This window comes from Zalophus californianus, chromosome 10, assembly GCF_009762305.2.
Source record: "Zalophus californianus isolate mZalCal1 chromosome 10, mZalCal1.pri.v2, whole genome shotgun sequence".
In the NCBI taxonomy this organism is placed as follows: domain Eukaryota; kingdom Metazoa; phylum Chordata; class Mammalia; order Carnivora; family Otariidae; genus Zalophus; species Zalophus californianus.
In genome coordinates, this window is record NC_045604.1 from 45,541,896 (window position 1) to 45,561,156 (window position 19,261).

General features: G+C 41.3%; 2 protein-coding genes across 2 annotated transcripts in view; one reads left to right on the forward strand and one right to left on the reverse strand.

Moving 5' to 3' along the window:
- The window catches only part of NIBAN1 (niban apoptosis regulator 1), a 152,621-nt gene that overhangs the window by 67,945 nt on the left and 65,415 nt on the right, over positions 1-19,261 (reverse strand). The window contains exons 4-5 of the mRNA XM_027611592.2: positions 15,569-15,683; positions 10,577-10,744 (exon numbers count right to left, since the gene is read on the reverse strand). Of these exons, the coding sequence (XP_027467393.2) occupies positions 10,577-10,744; positions 15,569-15,683 (283 nt within the window). The remainder of the gene's footprint in view (positions 1-10,576; positions 10,745-15,568; positions 15,684-19,261) is intronic.
- Positions 3,176-3,563, forward strand: LOC113932432 (60S ribosomal protein L35a-like). The gene has a single exon (XM_035722286.1). It carries the CDS (start codon positions 3,176-3,178, stop codon positions 3,506-3,508), a length of 333 nt encoding a protein of 110 aa, XP_035578179.1. The 3' UTR covers positions 3,509-3,563.

Below are 19,261 nucleotides of genomic sequence, written 5' to 3' on the forward strand. Positions count from 1 at the left end.
CCGAAGGCTTGACTACAACAGAAGCATCCACATGGCTGGCATATTGGTGTTGGTTGTTACAGGAAGCCTCAGTTTCTCTCCACATGGCCCTCCATAGAGGGCTGCTGTGTGTTCTCACTAGATGGTGGCTAGCTCCTCCCAAGTGAACGAACCAAAAGAGAAAAAGCCAGGCAGAAGCTATTCTTTTTGTGACCTATTCTTGAAACTCAACATATTACTTCTGCCACCTTCTATTTGTAAGAAGTGTAAGAGTCACCAAATCTGGCCCATATTTAAGAGAAGGAAATTGGGTTTTCATTTTTCTGAAGGAAAAAGTGTCAAAGAATTTGCAAGCATTTTAAAACAATCACAATGAGCTAAGTATCTACCTAAAGAGATGAGGGGCAGGGGAACAAATGAACAAAATAAAGCCCGAGGAAATAGAAGAAAGGCAATTAGAAACATAACATCAGAAATTCACATAATAGAAAACAAATATGCAATAGTCTGCCAAATCCAAGTTTGGTTTCTGGAAAAAGATGACAAAACTGATGAACTTCCAGTGAAACTGACCAAGAAAAAAAAGAGAGGAGATACAGAATAACAATATTAGAAATAAAAAAGGAACAACTACAGACCCCACAGAGAATATAGGGGGAATCATGAATATATTCTTAGTAAGAGATATCATGCATAACTATATGCCACTGAATTTTAAAACATAAATAAAATGGATAAAAATGGAATAATCCTGTAACAGTTTAAAAATCTAAGTCAGTAATTTAAAATTTTCCCTCAAAAAGGGCACCAATCTAAGATGGGTTTACAGACAAGCTCCATCAAATAGCAAAAAAACAAGTGTTACACAAACTATTCCAGATTATAGAAAAGGAAAAAAAGAGGAGAGGGGGAAAACTCTATCATAATTCCTTTTATGAACAAGAACAACCCTGATGGCAAAATCTAAAAATGTCATTGCAAAATTATAGGCCAAATGCACTCAACATGGATGTGAACATTCCCTGAGATACTAGCAAACCAAATCAGAATTACACTTCTATAAACCAGCAACAAATAGAAAGTGTTCACAGCAGCACTGTTCGGAATAAATAATGGAAACAACCCACATGCCTATCAACAGGAAAATGGGTATTAGAAATTAGAGTCTATTAATATAATGGAATATATATTTTACAATGAAATTCAATGAAATACAGCTGTAAGCAATAACACTGGTGAATCACTGGAGTAAAAGATTGAAAATGGAGGTCATGAACGAAGGCATGTAAATACAATTCCACAGGATAAAGTCTAAAAACATGCTGAATGATTAAACACTCATGATAAAGCTATAAAGAAAAGCAAAATACAAAATCCAGGATGGTGTTCTCTCAAAGGGAAAAGAAGGCAGTGGATGTGGGAGAGGCACATAAGAAATAACACAGGTGAGAGTAATGTTCTTTAAAACTTGTATATACTTCATAAGCATTCTTTTATAACTACTCAATATTTAATTTTTAAAAACTCAAAACAACCTAATAGAATGAACAACAGACAGCTCCTAGCATGGCTCTCTTCCATCTTACATGTTCTAAATTTGTTCACAGTGCGAGAAGGACAGCGGCTCACCATTCCATGACAAGAGGTGAGACTTTTCTCCAAAACCCCTGAATGTTGATTTTTTAAAAGAAATCTGGGAATATATGCCAAATGGAGATCTTTCATAACATTGACTATACAACCATATATTAAAACAGCCATCTCATTTGCTGTATCATTTCAATCTTACCATAGTCTATCCAGAAGTAAAAAAAAAACACACACACACACAAACAAAAAACCTGAAAGTTTGTCAAGCTTTGCCAAAGTCGGTCATAGCAACATCAAAAACTGTCCAGTAATTTTGGAATTTACCCAATCAAAATAACAGACAAATAACTTTACTTGAATTGATTTCAACTCTCTGCTTGTTTAATCTTTATTATTGTTCCAAGTTGTCACCCTTAACTACCACAAGAACACAACTTTCAGACCTCCCTCCCAAAATAACTACTTGGTTCTTTGGAAGTAGGAAGTGGGAGGGGTGGCAAGAATCAACGGTTTCACTGAAGTGATAACTGGGCTGGACAGGCCCAAAAGAAGCATTCAACAGTAGTTTCACGACAACATAGCTTTAGGCAACAAATGAACGGAAGGCTACATTTGTAGGTACTCTGTGGTGATGAATGCTGAATGACTGCGAGAAAATACTTCTGTTGATTCTCGTCTCCGATGTAAACCCGTTCTTTCAGTATCAACTCTTAAACTGTTTTGAGAGCTTTGAGTAATTTAAGTATATCTGTAAGTATAAATAATATGAATAAAACCTGTCTGGATCTATTATTTTGGCTCTTCACTTCAGCTTTATTCGGGTACAACTGACATATAAAATTATAAGATGTGTAAAACGTATATCCTGGTGATTATATATATATATATAATGACTATATACATTATATATATAATGAAATCATATATGTATATATATAATGATTACATATATAATGAAAAGATTCACCCATCTAGTTAATTAACACATCTATCACTTCATGTATTTACCTTTTGGTGGGTGGGAGGTAGATTAGAACACTTAAAATTCTATTTTTTTTTTTAGCAAATTTCAATGATACGATACAGTGCTGTCAACTACAGTCACCATGTTTTACATTAGATCCTCAGACCTTATTCATCTGACAGCTGAAAGTTTGTACACTTTTACTAACCTCTCCCTATTTCCTCGACGCCCCCATCCCCAGTAACCACTCTTTTACTCTGTTTCTGTGAGTTTGGCTTTTTTTTTTTTTTTAGTGATGCCATGTGGTATTTGTCTTCCCTGTCTGGCTAATTTTAGATCTATTATTTTTAGACTATTCCAACACAAGTCTTCACAAGCACCATAATTTTCCTTTACAAATCAGTTTTTATTAAACTGTATAAAACCATATGTAGCTTGCATTTTACCATACACAAAATTTAACCAATAAACAAGCTACATTATCAGATATTTTATCTTCAGAGCATACCTAGACTAAAAGATACAGCCATGTTTAGCAGGTGGGCAAAATACCGAGTTAAATTCAAGATAGTATTGCTCTTTTTCCACCATCTTGGAGTCTGTGGAGGCCTGCTGGGAACAGGACTCCTACAACACCAAATAATGTCTGGAAGGCTGTGGTCCAAGGCCATTTTTGCTGGCTATAAGCGGGGTCTCCGGAACCAGAGGGAGCACATAGCTCTTCTTAAAACCGAAGCTGTTTATGCTCGAGATCAAACGGAATTCTATCTAGGCAAGAGATGTGCTTATGTGTACAAAGCAAAGAACAATACAGTGACTCCTGGTGGCAAACCAAACAAAACCAGAATAATCTGGGGAAAAGTAACTCGTGCTCATGGAAACAGTGGCATGGTTCGTGCCAAATTCCGAAGCAACCTTCCTGCTAAAGTCATTGGCCACAGAATCCGTGTGATGCTGTACCCCTCAAGGATTTAAATTTAATGAAAAGTAAGTAAAGGTGTAGATTTGTTCTCTTGTAAAAAAAAAAAAAGATAGTATTGCTTATCAAGAAACCAGACATAACCCAGGTCTCAGATGACCTTCAGTGAACAGCTCTGAGTTTGCTTCAATTCGGGTCATGCAAATATATCACAAAAGTAGTCTGATTTAATAGTATTGTGTTTTAAGTGACCAAGAGATTAAAGAGTCTTCTAAAAAGTAGTCCTGAAAGATGATAAATTACAAGGACTAGGTGTCAGGACAACTAGTCCTCTACCACGAACCGGCTATGACCTTGGGCATGTGAGTCACTATTTGAGCCTTTATCATAAATGAACCCTGAGGGCTTGGAATAGGTGACCACTAAAGGTCCCTTCCAAAGTTAACTTTTTATGAACAGTAAACAAGGGTTGGAAAGGAAGTGATGACTCCTTAAGAGAAAATGGCATATTCACAAAGGGACAGAGAGAAATGTTTATAACTTGTAGAGCATTAACTGTGTGAGGCAAAGAGCACATGCTAAAATCAAGGAGAATATAGTCTCCAAGCAGAGAGAATCCTTGTAAAGAATTTTGTCTGGGACAGTCCTATGAAAACTGGAAACTGATATCTAGTGACTGATTAAACAGTAATTTGGCAAGCATTTTTCTTTACAGTGCATAGAGGTTTTCGTGCATTGCAACAATAGTACACTGCAGAATGCTTTTTGAAGTAAAAGCATGCAAAGAGATGTTTATAAAAACTGTACTTTTATTTATGTATGTCCAGTGGAACATTCTTTTGTAATAAAACATCCAAAAGAGCCCAAGCATAGTTAGAATTTTCTGACTCATAGATAGGTGTGTCTATGAATACAAGCACGTGCCACAAATTCATAAGTATGTCTTCAGATATGATAACATAAAACACATTGTATATTTTCAGTTCAACTTCACTGATGCTCACATTAGATCACTCAGTCCCTCAAGTAATGAATGTGTTTCACAGGTGATGGTGGGCTGAGGAGATACTGCTTCACGTAGAAGTTAGTGAAAACAGATCTGAAATCTACTGGTGAGCACTGGAGAGCATAACACATCATGTTCAAAGAAACATACACCAAAAAGGGTTTGCTCTAGCTACTTGAATCAGAAGATCCTTTTCTGTTTTAAAAATCAGTTTAATTCAGCAACATTTACTGAACACTTAAAATGTGCAAGTGTCAAAACCAAATCTAATAAAGGCGTTTGATTTGACATGGGATTTCTGGGAGAAGAGCTCAAAGCATACAACCCTGAGTTTAATCACTGTGACAGCTTCACATTCAGCCTGACTCACTCTATCACAGGCACCCTTGGATGTCATCATTGTCATAAGTGATTGAACAGCCCAACTCAAAACAGAGGTTCGCAGAGCGTCTTGACATAATTTTGTTCTTCTCTCCAAAATCCTCTGGGCCCTTCTTTTATACTATCTTTTCGACCCATGTGCCCTCCTTGCTTCCCAGATATTTTACTGTCCCCTCTTCCTTAGCGTTCATGACGATGGGGACACTGGCATTTGCTCAGTGGCAGAGTCCTGGCTGTCCTTCAAGCTAGCACAGGACCATCCAACACAGCATGGTCATCATTCCACCTTCCGACCAGAATCACCATGCATCCAGCGGTGGCTGTCTTCTGGCATCTGACTCTTTTGTTCCTCAAACCCTTTAGGCTCTGTATTGATAAATCTCTTTACTCACTCATGCCAACGTGTTTATAAAGTAGGCCAGGCCACATATACTATGATCATCTCTCAAACTGCACTTCAATTCTGAAATCAGCTTTACTTTAAGCAGTAAGTTATTAATTCACAAATGTCCTTGAGCCAGTTTATGAAACACAAGATACTTGTCTGAGCGCTGCAGGGGGATACAAAGGGTGACATACAATTTCCCTTGAGGGACTTGAAATAGAGGAAGAGAAACAGGACAAGTAGACATGAAAATGAATAATGTAAGGCAGACCGTGGAGAGTTTCCCATCGGTGGGACAGATAACGGCAGGGGTCAAACTGAAGCTGGGTCTTAAAGGAGCAAGAGAGAATCTGAACAGGTGGAAGGGAGGAGTGGGTATTGGAGGTGTATGCAAAGCTGAAGGTGTCCAAGTAACACTCCTATTCAAAGGCAGGAGGAGTAGGACATCAAGATTGGGAGAAAGAAGGCTTGTGCTTGAGAATACAGTAGATCAGGCACAGCCAATCTCCTTGGAATGAAATGTTTCATCTTTGTGACAACGGCGGTGCCACCGAAGGATTTTAATAAAAAACTGTGCTTACAGATGATTTATCTGACTGTTACATGTAGAAGGAAGTGGCAGTAATTGGAAAAAAATCAGATCAACTAAAAGCCTCTGGGAATGTTTTTTATATGAGTCCCAAAGCAGGTTGGTAGCAGCAAACTTGAAATAAAATACAGAAGAGACACTGGCAATTAAAGAGGTATCCATATGCAGAGGGTGAGTCAGAGAGCCTAACAGTCACTGAGTTTCACAAAGGTTTTATATTCCTGACGAGCATGCTGCTTTAAAGGTTCAACAGTAAAATCAGAGATCCGTGTAGTGAGTAAGCTGGCACTTACCTAACATAAAAGCACCGACCCATTTTCCTTAAATGTTCGCAGATTTTATATACAAACATCTTTAAGCTGTACCAACATATGTGTTCCATGCTTTTTCACACATGAGCGTATTTGTAACTACCAAAGGATGGAGAATAGAGAGATTGACAGAGCCTTTACCTGGCACTAGGCCCTTGGACAATTGCTGGGAATGGGGACTCATAGAAAAAAAGACAATTTGCGTTTGAGGGGCTCGCAAACTACAGCCTTCCTACAAAGCCAGCCACAGCTTAATGACGGCCTGCAGGCTGCTGACTTCCCACTCGGGTCTCCCCTCCAGAGGGTCCTCCTGTCTCCAGCCCTGTCCATGCGTCCGTCTATGAGACTTCCTCACCTGGATGTTCATGGACTTCTCCAACTCAGTGTCTACGACACTGACCACATTCATCATCTGTCCTTGGCACCTGCTTCTCTTCAGGCAAGGTTCCTGTCTCAGAGAATGGCAGCAGGTGGGAATCCTCCCACTGCCTCACTCTCCACACTGTCTAACCTCAAGTTCTATTCATTCTACTTCCTGGATCTCTCTCTTATCCGGTCACCTCTCACCATCCCCATGATCAGCTCTCTCGTGCAGGCTCCCACCATCCGGTGCTTACCAAAGCTTTCTAAGTGGCCTACTGGCATCCCAGCATGCTACCCTCCCATCCTTTGCCCACACGGCAGCCAGTGTGACTTTTCTAAAATGAATATATGACTGAGTCGCTTCTCTGCTTAAAACCTTTTAATAGTTTCCTGTTGCTGTTAGAATAAAGTGCAAATCCCTTAATATCCATTGCAAAGCCCTTTATAGCCTGGATCCTGCCCATCTCCCCATCCCCACTTGGCTCCTCTCTCCTCACTAAGCACCAGCCACACAAAATTCTTTCAGTTTCCCTAATGATCCATGTTCTATCTTCCTGGCCCCCACACATTCTATTCTTCCTGCCAGAAACACTTTCTCCCCATCCTGCAAATTCCTATGCCAAGGAATGTTTACCCTGAGCTGAAAAGACAGACTTGTGTTGATAATGATCATTATTCCATGTTGCATATGTACAACTCTATATTTTTTAAAGAGTTTTAACTAGCCTATCCCTATAACTACAATGACCAGATTTTTCAAACTAAAATTCTAAAGAATAAGACTGAATTTTGGACAACAGGACTATCTTGGAATACCTTGGCATTACATAACTCCCATTTTATAGCAGTGGACATTTAGAACCCTGGCCTTCCCTCACTGGAGACAAGGGATTGCAGTGTGATTCCAAAAGGACAGAGGACAGCAGTTGCTGTAGACACATATCATGTAATGGGCTTGACATTTAGTCCAGAGTCTTGGAGTAGGATGGTCTGCTCAAGAATAATTGTGGAATTTTTGTATGCCTGCTCAAAGAAGAGGTGCCAAAAACAAAACACACACACACACACACACACACACACACACACACACGCTCACACATACCTTTACATACCTAATCTTTGAGGTGCCCAGAAGCAGCTCCCTCTCTTGAAGGAAGAAGGAGCAGAAAGCCTTCTACTTGCCTTAACCTGCCCTAGGACGTAGCCTTATTGTCCAAGAACAGAGTGCAACCAGGCCCTTTGTTGGGGTTAAATAGTAAACAAACACACCCCATAAGGAGGAACAGAAGTGGTTCTGGATTCAGAAAGAATTAGACATGTATAACTGGACCAATTTGAACCCACAACTCCTGGGGCAAGTGGGCCGGGTTGTGGTGGGATTTGAGCACGAAGAGAGGTGTCCTAGGAACCCGAGTGACAGACATCCTTGGTGGAACTTACCACAAAGGCAAGGAAATAATCTTCCCTCAAAGATTCCTAGAGGGCATCACGTTAAGTAAAATATGTCAGAGAAAGACAAATACTGTATGATCTCACTTACATTTGGAATCTAAAAAAAAAAACCAAAACCCTAAAAACCTCAATGTCATCAAAACAGGGATTGGATTGGTAGCTGCTAGGCTACAATACACAAGGCAGAAGGTGGGGAGTGGGGATATGGGGTGAAGGTGGTCAAAGGTATAAACTTCCAGTTATAAAATAAATAAATCTGGGCTGTCACATATAGCATGGTGATGACAGTTAACAATACTGTATTGCACATTTGAAAGTCACCAAGAGAGTAGATCTTGAAGGTTCTCATCATGAGAAAAAAACTGTGATTCTGCCAGGTGATGGATATTAACTAAACTTACTGTGGTGACCATTGTACGATATATACATACATCAAATTAGTATGTGACACAGCTGCAACTGATACAATTATACCTCAATAAAACTGAAAAGACAAGAAGACCCCCGAGGACTTGTGAGTGGACAGGATCTAGTGGCCCGGCATCAGCTGCTGGAATATGCTAGTTCTCAACAGACGTATGTTGTGGCTTGAGGGCCAGTGGAGCAGCAACAACAGGCTGACAGCCCTACTCTGTTTTCCTGAGCCCTAATTTTACATCTATTTCTAGACTCTTCTGGTAATTATGGGAAAGAAAATCATGGTTCGCTATTCTCAAACCTCTTACAGGTTTACTCAAGATCATACAACGAATACCGGGTAGAGGTAGAAACAACAAAGGTGAGTCAGTAAAGACGGGTGGTACATTGTGCTGTCAAAAACACAGAAAAACAGGCCAGAAGGGAAGGACCCATAGCAGTCAAGGACTGTTCCCTACAATGTTTTGACGGTCTCTGGTTCTGCCTGGAGCTACTGGAAGTTACGCCACATCCCATCAAGTCTGCATAAAGCTGCAGTGAGGAAAAGTGGTTTCTGGATAGAGGAACGTGATGGAAAATGAGAGCAACGGGACCAGACCTCATTATCTTAGTGCTTTTGATAACACTGGAGAGCGGAGTTAGGTTTTGAATTGACTGAAATCTTCCATAAATGGAATCTGAATGCAGGCTACATTAACATCCAGAAACTCCCCCAGGGAATTTCCTATTATGTACATGGTAGGGAGAATGAAGCAAGTCCCATCTGGCTAGGCAGAGAACATTCTCTGCTTAAGGAAACTTCATGGTTTTTGTGTTTAGTGCCAACTGCATGTTCATACTAGACCCAGGCCCTGCACACAGAGGTCTAAGTGTACTGAAGAATGAGCTAGACGGAACAGGCAATGCTGGGCAATTTTTTGTCTCTAGAACATCCAAACCACAAAGCAAGATATTAATAAGAGTATCGCTTTTATAAAGTCCCTAACTTGTTATGAGCCAATATTATGACGCACGTTACTCAGAGTTGCTATAGCAAAATACAGTGACATTATATTTTCTCATTAGCTTCCTATCAATACACAAGCTAAAATCAAGAACAGACCAACACACATCACTTAGTGACTCCTGCTCTTTGGGACTGACATTCTCAGAACTTTAAAGATACAATGACATTAGCCTTATCACAAAAAAAAAGGCACTGATGGGGAAGGTGACTCACCTCACACGTCACCTGCTCAAAGAGGCCTCCTCTGACAAGCCTAAAGTACTGAACTCCCATTCTTCACCATGTACTCACCTCTAGTTACACCTCGACACGTTAATTTTGAGAACTATCAAGTTATCTTGTGTTGTCCCTCGTCTCTGAATACAGACCCCGAGACAGGGACTTTGCATGGTTCATTACTCTGTTCCTAATACCTGCCGAGGCTGGCACAGAATAATCCCTCAATGATACCTGACTAACGACTGCCTTTCCAGCTGCCAAAGAACAAAAAGAGCTTAATCATCTGTAACTGAAGACTCCGTGGATTCCAGAAAAACCAGCATTCACATCAATTCATCAATGAGTTGCGTTTCATTGCAATATTGCAATGAAAAGTCTTTTCCGTTATAGACCTGATGGTACCTAGAGTCCGTACCTAGAGACAAAGAGAAGCAACATCACTCCAGGTGTGGCCCGGGACCAGCAGCATCTGCATCGCCGGGCAGCTTGTCAGAAAATCGGGGCTCCACCAGAGAGCCAGCGAATTAGAATATCTGAGCTTGGAGCCACTAAAAAAATCTGTGTTCAAGAAGTTCGCCCAGTGATTGTAGGTACCATAAAATTTTGCACAAGTTATTCGGAAATAAAGGTGAGAAAAAAAAAAAAAGAAACGTTGTAAGGACTAAAATCACCAGGGACAGCTGGAACATTCTTGGTGTTCAATAAGAAACCTCAAAAGAAAGGAAGAGGGTGAATGATACACAAAATTATATGCATGCGTTTGGCTCACACGTGCCACGGGATAAGGCCCCCGCACTCCGTTTCGCGGAGGCTTCCCAGACCTAACCAAAGAACCGGCGGCGGCATGACCGCGCTGGGGCGGACCAACCCCTGCGTCACGTGACTTCCCCTCCTTCCGGGGGGCGGCACGCTCCAGGAACCGTTCTTCCGGCGACTGACCAGGGTCCCCTGAGCCAAAGCAGCGTCGCGGGGCATGTGAGGGCGCCGTGTCCTACCGTGATTTAGGTGTCTGATGCAGTCACTCAGGAGAGCGCCGAACTTCTTCTGGTCCGCGGCGTCGTGGAAGCAGAAGTAGCCGTGTCTGAGGAACGGCTGCCACAGGTACACCGGGAATTCCTTGGGCAAGACCACGAAGGGCTGAGCGTTCTCCTTCTCACTGGAGGCTAACGGAATGTGGAAAACACGAAGACATTTTAAAACGTGCATCTTTTATTTAAAATACTTATTTCGGGCCGTGAAGGCAGCTCTCTGGGGCGGGCCATGGGACAGAAAGGTGACATGAGATGTCGTCCCAGGATGGCAGGAAATGGCAGTTCAGGCTCCTCTCACTCCCTCCACAGGTAACTGTCTCACTCCAGCAGGTGGCTTCGCCCCCTCCCTGACAGGGACAGCCAAGGCCACCAGACATCGTCTTTCTCAACTTCCTCCTATCAAGGATCCGCAGAGTCTGGGTGGCCCCGCTGGCCCTCTTGAGGCTCACAGGTCGGCCTGCGCAGCCACTCACCCTCCCGTCCCCACAGGCGCCCATTCCACCAGGCTGCTCTCTCTCTGCCCTGCGCTCCCTGGCTCCTCCCTGTCGCTGCCAACCCAGCACTTGCTTCTTCCTGCCTCAGTCGGCTTCCTGCCCCACCAGCCCCAAAACCCCATGGCTGAGGTCACTGATGTCCTAACTGCCAGCCTGTGGCTTCTTCTTCATTACCTAAGCCTTTTTTTTCCTCATTATCTAAAACTTTTAACCTGATCTGAAGTGTCTGTTGCTGCTGTTTACCCCTTCTTTTGAAAAGGTTCTCTCCCCTTGACTTGCAGGATCACCTCTCTCCTGGTGTCCTTTGTGCTTTTTGAAAATTGTTTCTTCATGGTCAGCTTTATTGGTTCCTCTGCCCCTTTTCTCCATCCCCCTGCGAAGTGTTGGTGTTTTTGCCCTGTTCTGTCCCATTTTGACTAGTCTCTGTTCTCCTTTGGCGTGGTCCTCCATTCCATAATATGGAATGTTGTTTCTGCAGGTCCTATTACCTTTTCCTCTATCCTTTACACCATGCTTTCTCCTAGAAGATTCTCATTCATCCTTTAAAAGTCAGTTCAAAAGCTGCTCCTCTGGGGCATCTCTGTTGGCACCTCCCCGTGCCCCTAGAGAAAGGGTTGGGTCTTTCTTGTTCTCCTTGTTGGTCTTGGGTCTTTCTTGTTCTCCTACCTTGTTCTCCCTAAATATTGTACAGGTCTCTTTTCATGTCTGACGGGCAGGGTGGACGGCTCAGAGTGAGCTCTCCCACTGGTTCTCACACAGTTCCTTTCCCCAGGAAGCAGTACCAGTGCCCTGGAGCTCTTAAGAGGATGGAAACCGCACCTTACATATCTTTGTATGCTCAGCCCTTAGCACAGCTGTGGAACCGAGGAGATATTCAACTACAGTTTGTTGAGTAAACGTGCTATGTTGTCCTAGGAAATCTTAAAAACTTTTAAACGATGGACGTTTAGCACTTACCTCAAAATCAGTTCGAAGAAACTCATGTTAAACCATGCTACTATTCAGATCCCTACCTAAATTTTATTCCCTTCCATGCATTCCCGTCATATGATGTTATGCTTGGCTAAATGACCCCCAGCTTATTAGCTTGTGCTCTCTACCTACATAAAATGGGCACCAATCTCAGGGAAGGGAAGGACAAAAGGACCCTCTCAGAGGCCACCGAAAGCACTAGACATACCCAACAGTGGATCAGAGCCACATGGGAGACTCCAGGACAGAGTCTTGCTACCAGCAAATTAATAAATCAAGATTGGATAAATAAAAAATAGGTTTCCTGGGGCATATATGGGGACTCTGGTTCAATGTCCTGAAATCGGAAGGTAACAAAGTAGAATGCGCTAGAGGCACAAACTTTGGCGCACCAGTACCTCACAAACTCCCTGGCACATAATAGAAGAATGAATCACTGTACGAACGAATTAATCAATGATTAAATTCGGTAGCACAGACCTAGTTGTCACACATATCTGATGAGGGAGCAGAGGTCAAGCTGAGGACCAAGCAAACTGCCCCCTCCCCACTCCATTTCTCAGGGAGTCCTAGCTGCCCTAAAACTAAGGAAAGGGAAAAAACAGATCGTTAACTGACAGAGATCACAGTCCTGCCGGACATGAGTCTCCCATCACTTTACCAATGTCTTAGTGATTTGCAAGGAAAAAGCATTCTTATCAATAGCTTAACTTTCAGAGACCCATAACTCGTAACTCAATTTTCTGGAGCCCTAACATCACCCTCCCTTCCATGAGTGATGTGGAAAACTGAGGCAGAAGGGAAAGTAAACAAAATTGAATTTCTTTAGACCTGCAGCCCATTGACAAGGACCTGAGATAGAGTATAACATTGCTCCAGGAAGCTCCCAGCTGTCTTAATGTTAATGCCTTACTAGAAGGAAAAACAAGCCTCCAGTATCCTGAAATCTTCTTTAGCATATGAAAGTCCTTTTGGACACCTCCCTTTGTCCCTTACTTCCCCCAACTCCCAAGTATATAATCAGCCATTCCTCCAACCTCAGTGCAGCAGCTCTTTCTGCCCACGGGGCCGTCCCCGTGCTTTAATAAAATCTCCTTGTCGCACCAACATTCCATTCTTAGTTATAAAATCCCCAAATTTCATTTGAGCAAGTGACTGTGTACGATAAAGATTACATTTCCAGCTTCCATTACAGCTTGGTGGGCCCCAGCCACTAAGTTCTGGTTAATGGGATAGAAACCGAAGTGGCAGTGAAACTTCCTGGAAGGATCCTTAAAAAGAGGAATGTCCCCACCTTCTCTTTTCTCCTGCCTGCTGTCTGGAATGAGAAAACCATGACTGACGCTCCAACTGATACTGATTATATCATTTAGGGCCACAACCTAGAGATAAAGGGAGAGAAAGCTAAAAAGAGTCCCTGACATTTAATGGAACTGCTATACCAGCCCTGGACTTGGAATATCCAAAATATTTTTAGCAAAAGAATAAAGCCTTACGTATTTGAGTCTTTTGTTGTTTGCAGCAAACTAGATGCTAACTAACAAATGTCACATAAGTGAATCACTTTAGCAAAATATGAAGGCATTATTGATACATCATCTTAGTAGAATACTGTGTAAAGAGGACATATTTATTCATATCCTCTAGTGCTTTTTCTCAAGTGAGGTTAATACCTCCTATCTGTATTGTGCCTTTATTCTTTCCAGCTGAATTAGTATCACACAGTGAGTCTTCCTGATCCACATGGTTTTATGATACAATTCCCCTCACCCTTTCCAAGATGTCACAGTTTTGTACAAACAACTCAAAAGCAACACTGACCCTTTGCATATAAAAGCTTCAAGCCCCATAAAATTCTTCTTAGCCTCTAGTTATCTCTCATTTAACATTTTACAACAATTTTCCAGATGCCATTGATCTGCATTTTTTCCGAGTTGAGTTACAAAGATATCACAAATGATCTACTGTAGAATATTCTATTTTTAAAACTCAGAGGGCCACACCATTCAATACAAAAAAGTCCTTGAAATACCCCAATCCGAAGCCTTGGGTCAAATGGCATTAGTCACACAGGCCTTGTGTTTTTTATTCCTATTCATTTCTTCTGATATGATTTCACCAATAAACCAATAAATGTATTGTCTATTCTGACTGATTTCATTGAAAAGTTCTGCTGGAGAAATTCTGAAGAGTCATCAAGTTGCCATTCCCATTTCTAGCAGCAGCTCCAGAGCCAAGATGACATACAAGTAGATGTTGAAAGAAAATATAATAATATGTATAGTGCACATAAAGTGTTGTTTTAGCTTGAATTACTTAGTAAGAGTTTGTTAATCTAGGTTTATGGTCCATGTACTAATCCTATAATAGTGCTATTAAAAACACTATGCTAAGCATTCTATACCAAAATAACAATTGATAAAATGACTACATTTTTCTCCATAAATCCTAATGATATGATTATGCCCATTAATAAGAACCAGGGCTCTCTTCAAGAAACCAAGTAATTACTGTGTGGTATGATTTACACAAAGCCAGATGGAGTTATTATCCACAGTTCGTGAATCTCTATGAAACGTGCTATTTGGTCTCTATATTATCCATCACTTTCTCTAATGCAAAAAGTAGAATAAATGAGAATCCAAGAACGTTAGAGCTGGAAAGATCCTTCTAGATTTTTAAGTTCAAGGGCCTAGAATTAGAGAATCAGAAACCAGAGAGGCTCAACAATGGCTAGGGAAAACATTGATAAGTGTCACAGAACTAGATAAAAATCCAGCCTCTAAATTTATAGTTCAATACTCTTTCCATGACAGCAATCAGTTATTACTTAGTTATTACTTACAGATTAATGCAATGCTATTTTTATACAGTAGCTATGAGTGACTTGTTATTTTGTCAACTCAGGATATTTTATTGCATATCATCCTAAAATTATAAAAATAATATTCTGACAGGTCTGGACTTGCTTGCTTAAAGGTGGGATTGTATATTTCATAGAAATAGGGCCCTACCTATTTGTTTCTGCTGCTCTGTATGGTGCAATTAAAGCTGGCATATATTTCAAAGCCTCAAGATGCCTGACAGATGAATGGTACATTTTCCATGGGCTAGAAACACAGTACCTGCCTTGTGTATTACTGAATGTGATTTAAAATAACAGAAGTGGTAAAATGTTTACCCAAATTAGAGAAATGACAATCTTCCATGTGTCTACAGAGAATGTGTGGCTAGCCCAAAGTTTCTCAACCTCAGCAACTATTCAACTACAGATATTTCATTGTCAGGGGCTATCCTGTGCAGTATAGCATGCTGCCCTCTACCCACTAAATGCTTGTAGCACCAGCCTCCCAAGTTGTGACAACCAGAAATGTCTCCAGACACTACCAAATGTCCTGCAAAATCCCCTTCCCCCATTGAGAACCACTGGTCTATCAAAACAAAGCCAGTGTTGGAATTTTGCCTTGAGAAAGAATGCTCAGCGACTCACCAATAGGGTCTGGGAAGAACCGATCAGATAACAAATTATATTCATCTTCTGAGGTTAACACCTTGCCACCAGCTGGAAGAATTCGGCTTTTAGGAGTCGCTCCTCTCTGATAGGCCTGGGGAGAAAAAGGCATAAATAGGTGATTTTTCCCCCCATTTGGATTTTTGGAAAATGCCAAGAATATTAGAAAGAGACACAGGCACACACACACTCAGAGATAATTCCTACACTATGTCTCTGAGGAAGAACCACATATTTAAAAAATATGTTTTGTGTACCTGTGACTTGCAAAGTACTTTAGTGATGGTCACAAAATGGTAAATCAGAGTCCTTAATCTCAGGAGATTCACTCTAGGTATGTTTCTCAAGTGGGGAAAACATCTTAGTAACTTCTAGAAATCCTGCACCACACTTAGCATTTCAGATGCTAGCACCTGAATCATTCTCATAACCACAAGGGTGATGATGCATGTAGATACTCCCTGCACAAAAGGCTTGGGGACCGATGTCGAATGACATGGGGGACATAAAATTGTAATGATGGTTGCCATGGATTTTCACCCAAAACAGAAAAGTGTTGTCATGATAAGACATGACACCACATGAGACTGTTTTGCAGTAAAATGATCTGGGAGGGAAATGCACCATCATGACAACAGAACAAATTCTAGCCAGCAGACAAAAAGCTCTGCTGTTTGGGAAATGTAAAAGAGGGGCAAAGAGGGGCGCCTGGTTGGCTCAGTTGGTCAGGTATCTGCCTTTGTCCCAGGTCGTCATCCCAGTGTCCTGCGATGAAGTCCAGCTTCGGCCTCCTTGCTCAGCGGGGAGCCTGCTTCTCCCTCTGTCCACCCCCTGCTTGTGCTCTCGCTCACTATCTCTCTCTCAAATAATTAAATGGAATCTTAAAAAAAAGAAGAAGTGCAGAGAATTGCTACCACTCCAGAGCAGTTTGTGTGGCAGATCCACTCATGAGGATAGACAGATAAGGTAAAATTGAAGTATGTGCCTCTGATGGGAGGGCTTACGTCAAGGCAAAATTTTGAGAATAACAGCCTCAATGCAAATTGAGAATTGATACCAAGAAACTGTACGACCCAAAATCTAGAGTATGCTTTTGGGGAAAACTAAAATAATGTTGACCAGGGCAACAAAATCAGAATAACAATAACACATTCTCCATCAATAAGATGGCGAGTGAAGAGTCCCAAACAAAACAAATTATTTTCTTTTTAAACATTTTTGAAGATTTTTTTATTTGAGACAGAGAGAGAGTACAGAGTGGGGCAGAGCAGAGGGAGAGGGAGAAGCAGACTCCCTGCAGAGCAGAGAGCCCGAGGCAGGGCTCAAACCAGGACCCTGGGATCATGACCTGAGCCAAAGCCAGACGCTTAAGAGACTGAGCCACCCAGAAGCCCCAAAACAAATTCTTGCATACTTAAGAAGGTTGTTTTCCTTTTTTTTTTTTTTAAGATTTTTTATTTGAGAGAAAGAGCATGAAAGAGAGATCACAAGCAGGGGGGAGAGTTAGAGGGAGAAGAAGACTCTCCCAGGAGCAGGGAGCCCGATGGGGGACTCATCCCAGGACCCCGGAATCATGACCTAAGCTGAAGGCAGATGCTCAACCAACCAAGCCACCCAGGCGCCCTGGTTGCTTTCCATTTGTAAGAACCCCTACTCAACTGCTTAAGCACACGAGGGACCCAGAGCACAACAGAGAAGAATCTAAAGTTGTGACTGAGAAAGTCTAAGAGCAGTTCAGCTCAGACTGAATCGCGTTATTTTTTCTAACAGGCCCCAATCTGGACTTTTATAAACTTTATGTTATTTAATCCTCAAAACAGTGCTATGAGTTAGTTATTTTCTCCATTTTATAAATGAGAAAAATGAAGCTCAAAGAACTTGTCAATGGCCCAGCAGTGAGTTGGTGACAAATCTCAGATTCATACCCAGTCTGTCCAGAAAGTGTACAGGAAGTAGGGCATGATTATTGAATGAGAACGCTTCATTTTTTCCTGCTTAATTACCTTCCAAAACCAGACTCTCAATGAAACAATAGGCAATTTATAGGTACTTAATATATAAGTCTTAGGTATAATAAAAAAATGCCCTTCTATAAATTAAAAAAACAGAATATTATTAAAACTTTGAGGAATTATGACAAACTGCATGGGCACTTTTAAAAAATTTCCAAGTTTTTAACAAACTGAAGCGCCCCTGAGGTGCTCTGCAGGCACCCCTGTAAAATTTCCAAGTTTTTAAAAAAATATGTAGTTATTACCAAATTCAGTGACCATATCTTAACAACCTGAACAAGTTTATTTTTTTTAAAGATTTTATTTATTTATTTGAGAGAGGGAATGAGATAGAGCATGAGAGGGGGAGGGTCAGAGGGAGAAGCAGACTCCCTGCTGAGCAGAGAGCCCGATGCAGGACTTGATCCCTGAACTCCAGGATCATGACCTGAGCCGAAGGCAGTCGCCCAATCAACTGAGCCACCCAGGCACCCAACCTGAACAAGTTAATGATGAGCAAAGCAAAGAAAGCAATATAGTCCATAAATTGCAAGTTGAAGGAGCAAGCTTGAAAAAATGAAAAGAAGGAAAAAACCAAAATCTGATTCAAAATTAAAAGTTCAGTTAGTGCCAAATGTGGTGAAAACCCTAATAAATCCAAGAGCAAGCTCTATGAGTGTTTCCTCTCAAATAGTAGTAATCATACTGTAACGGCTGTACCAGTGGTTGGCCATATGCTAAGTGCTTTAATATGTTCATTTATTTAACCCTTACAACAACATGGTGACGAAGGGATGGATCATGCTCACCATTTAAAGATGAGAAAATAGCGGCTCAAGGAGATTTATAACTTATGCAAGGGCACATATCTAGTAACTGGCAAAGGTGTGATTCAAAGCACCTTATATTAACCATTATGCTCTACTGCCTCTTCTCAAGCTTCCCTGACAGAACATTGTAATGTGCCATACAAAATATGAGGTGATTTATTTTATTTTAGGATTTTATTTATTTATTTGAAAGAGAGAGCACAAGTGGGAGAAGGAGCAGAGAGAGAGGGAACCCAACATGTGACTCAGTCCCAGGACCCCGGGATCGTGATCTGAGCAGAAGTCAGATGCTTAACCAACTGAGCCACCCAGGTACCCCGGAGGTGATTTATTATCATTATCATTATTGTATGTAGTGCATTGATAATTTGCGTCTGAGAGCAAATCAAGTGTTGAATAAAGTCCTGATATAGATAAGCAGAGAAGATATTAGCTTAATGAATGTTGAATAAGACTACCCAGGAGAGCACTTCAACTTTGCCTGGTAGCCTGTGGAATAAGTTCAAACTGTATTTTATTTCTATTTCCCATCAGAAATGGAAAGGAAGCACATTGACTTGTCAATCTGAAGCCTCTTCCTAATGCTTTAGCATCCGAGGTATTACTCCAAGTATCCATGGAGGTTGTCCTGACTGTTCTTAAACTTGGAGTCAAGAAAGCAGAGTTTTAAACCTGGTACCACCTTTAACTGATAAACATTCACTCCAAAAGGAGCTTGAGGATCTATGTACTCTAAAAATGTGTACAGTGCAAGATCGGGAAGGAACCAGTGGGATCATTCAGCCTCACTCTCTGGTGTAACTGAGGCCCAACCTAAACTTTCATTTTCCCAATTCACTGCCCAGTGTTTT

Coding starts and splice junctions, on each gene's coding strand:
- LOC113932432 (XM_035722286.1), top strand. CDS start 3,176: ATGTCTGGAAGGCTGTGGTCCAAGGCCATTTTTGCTGGCTATAAGCGG.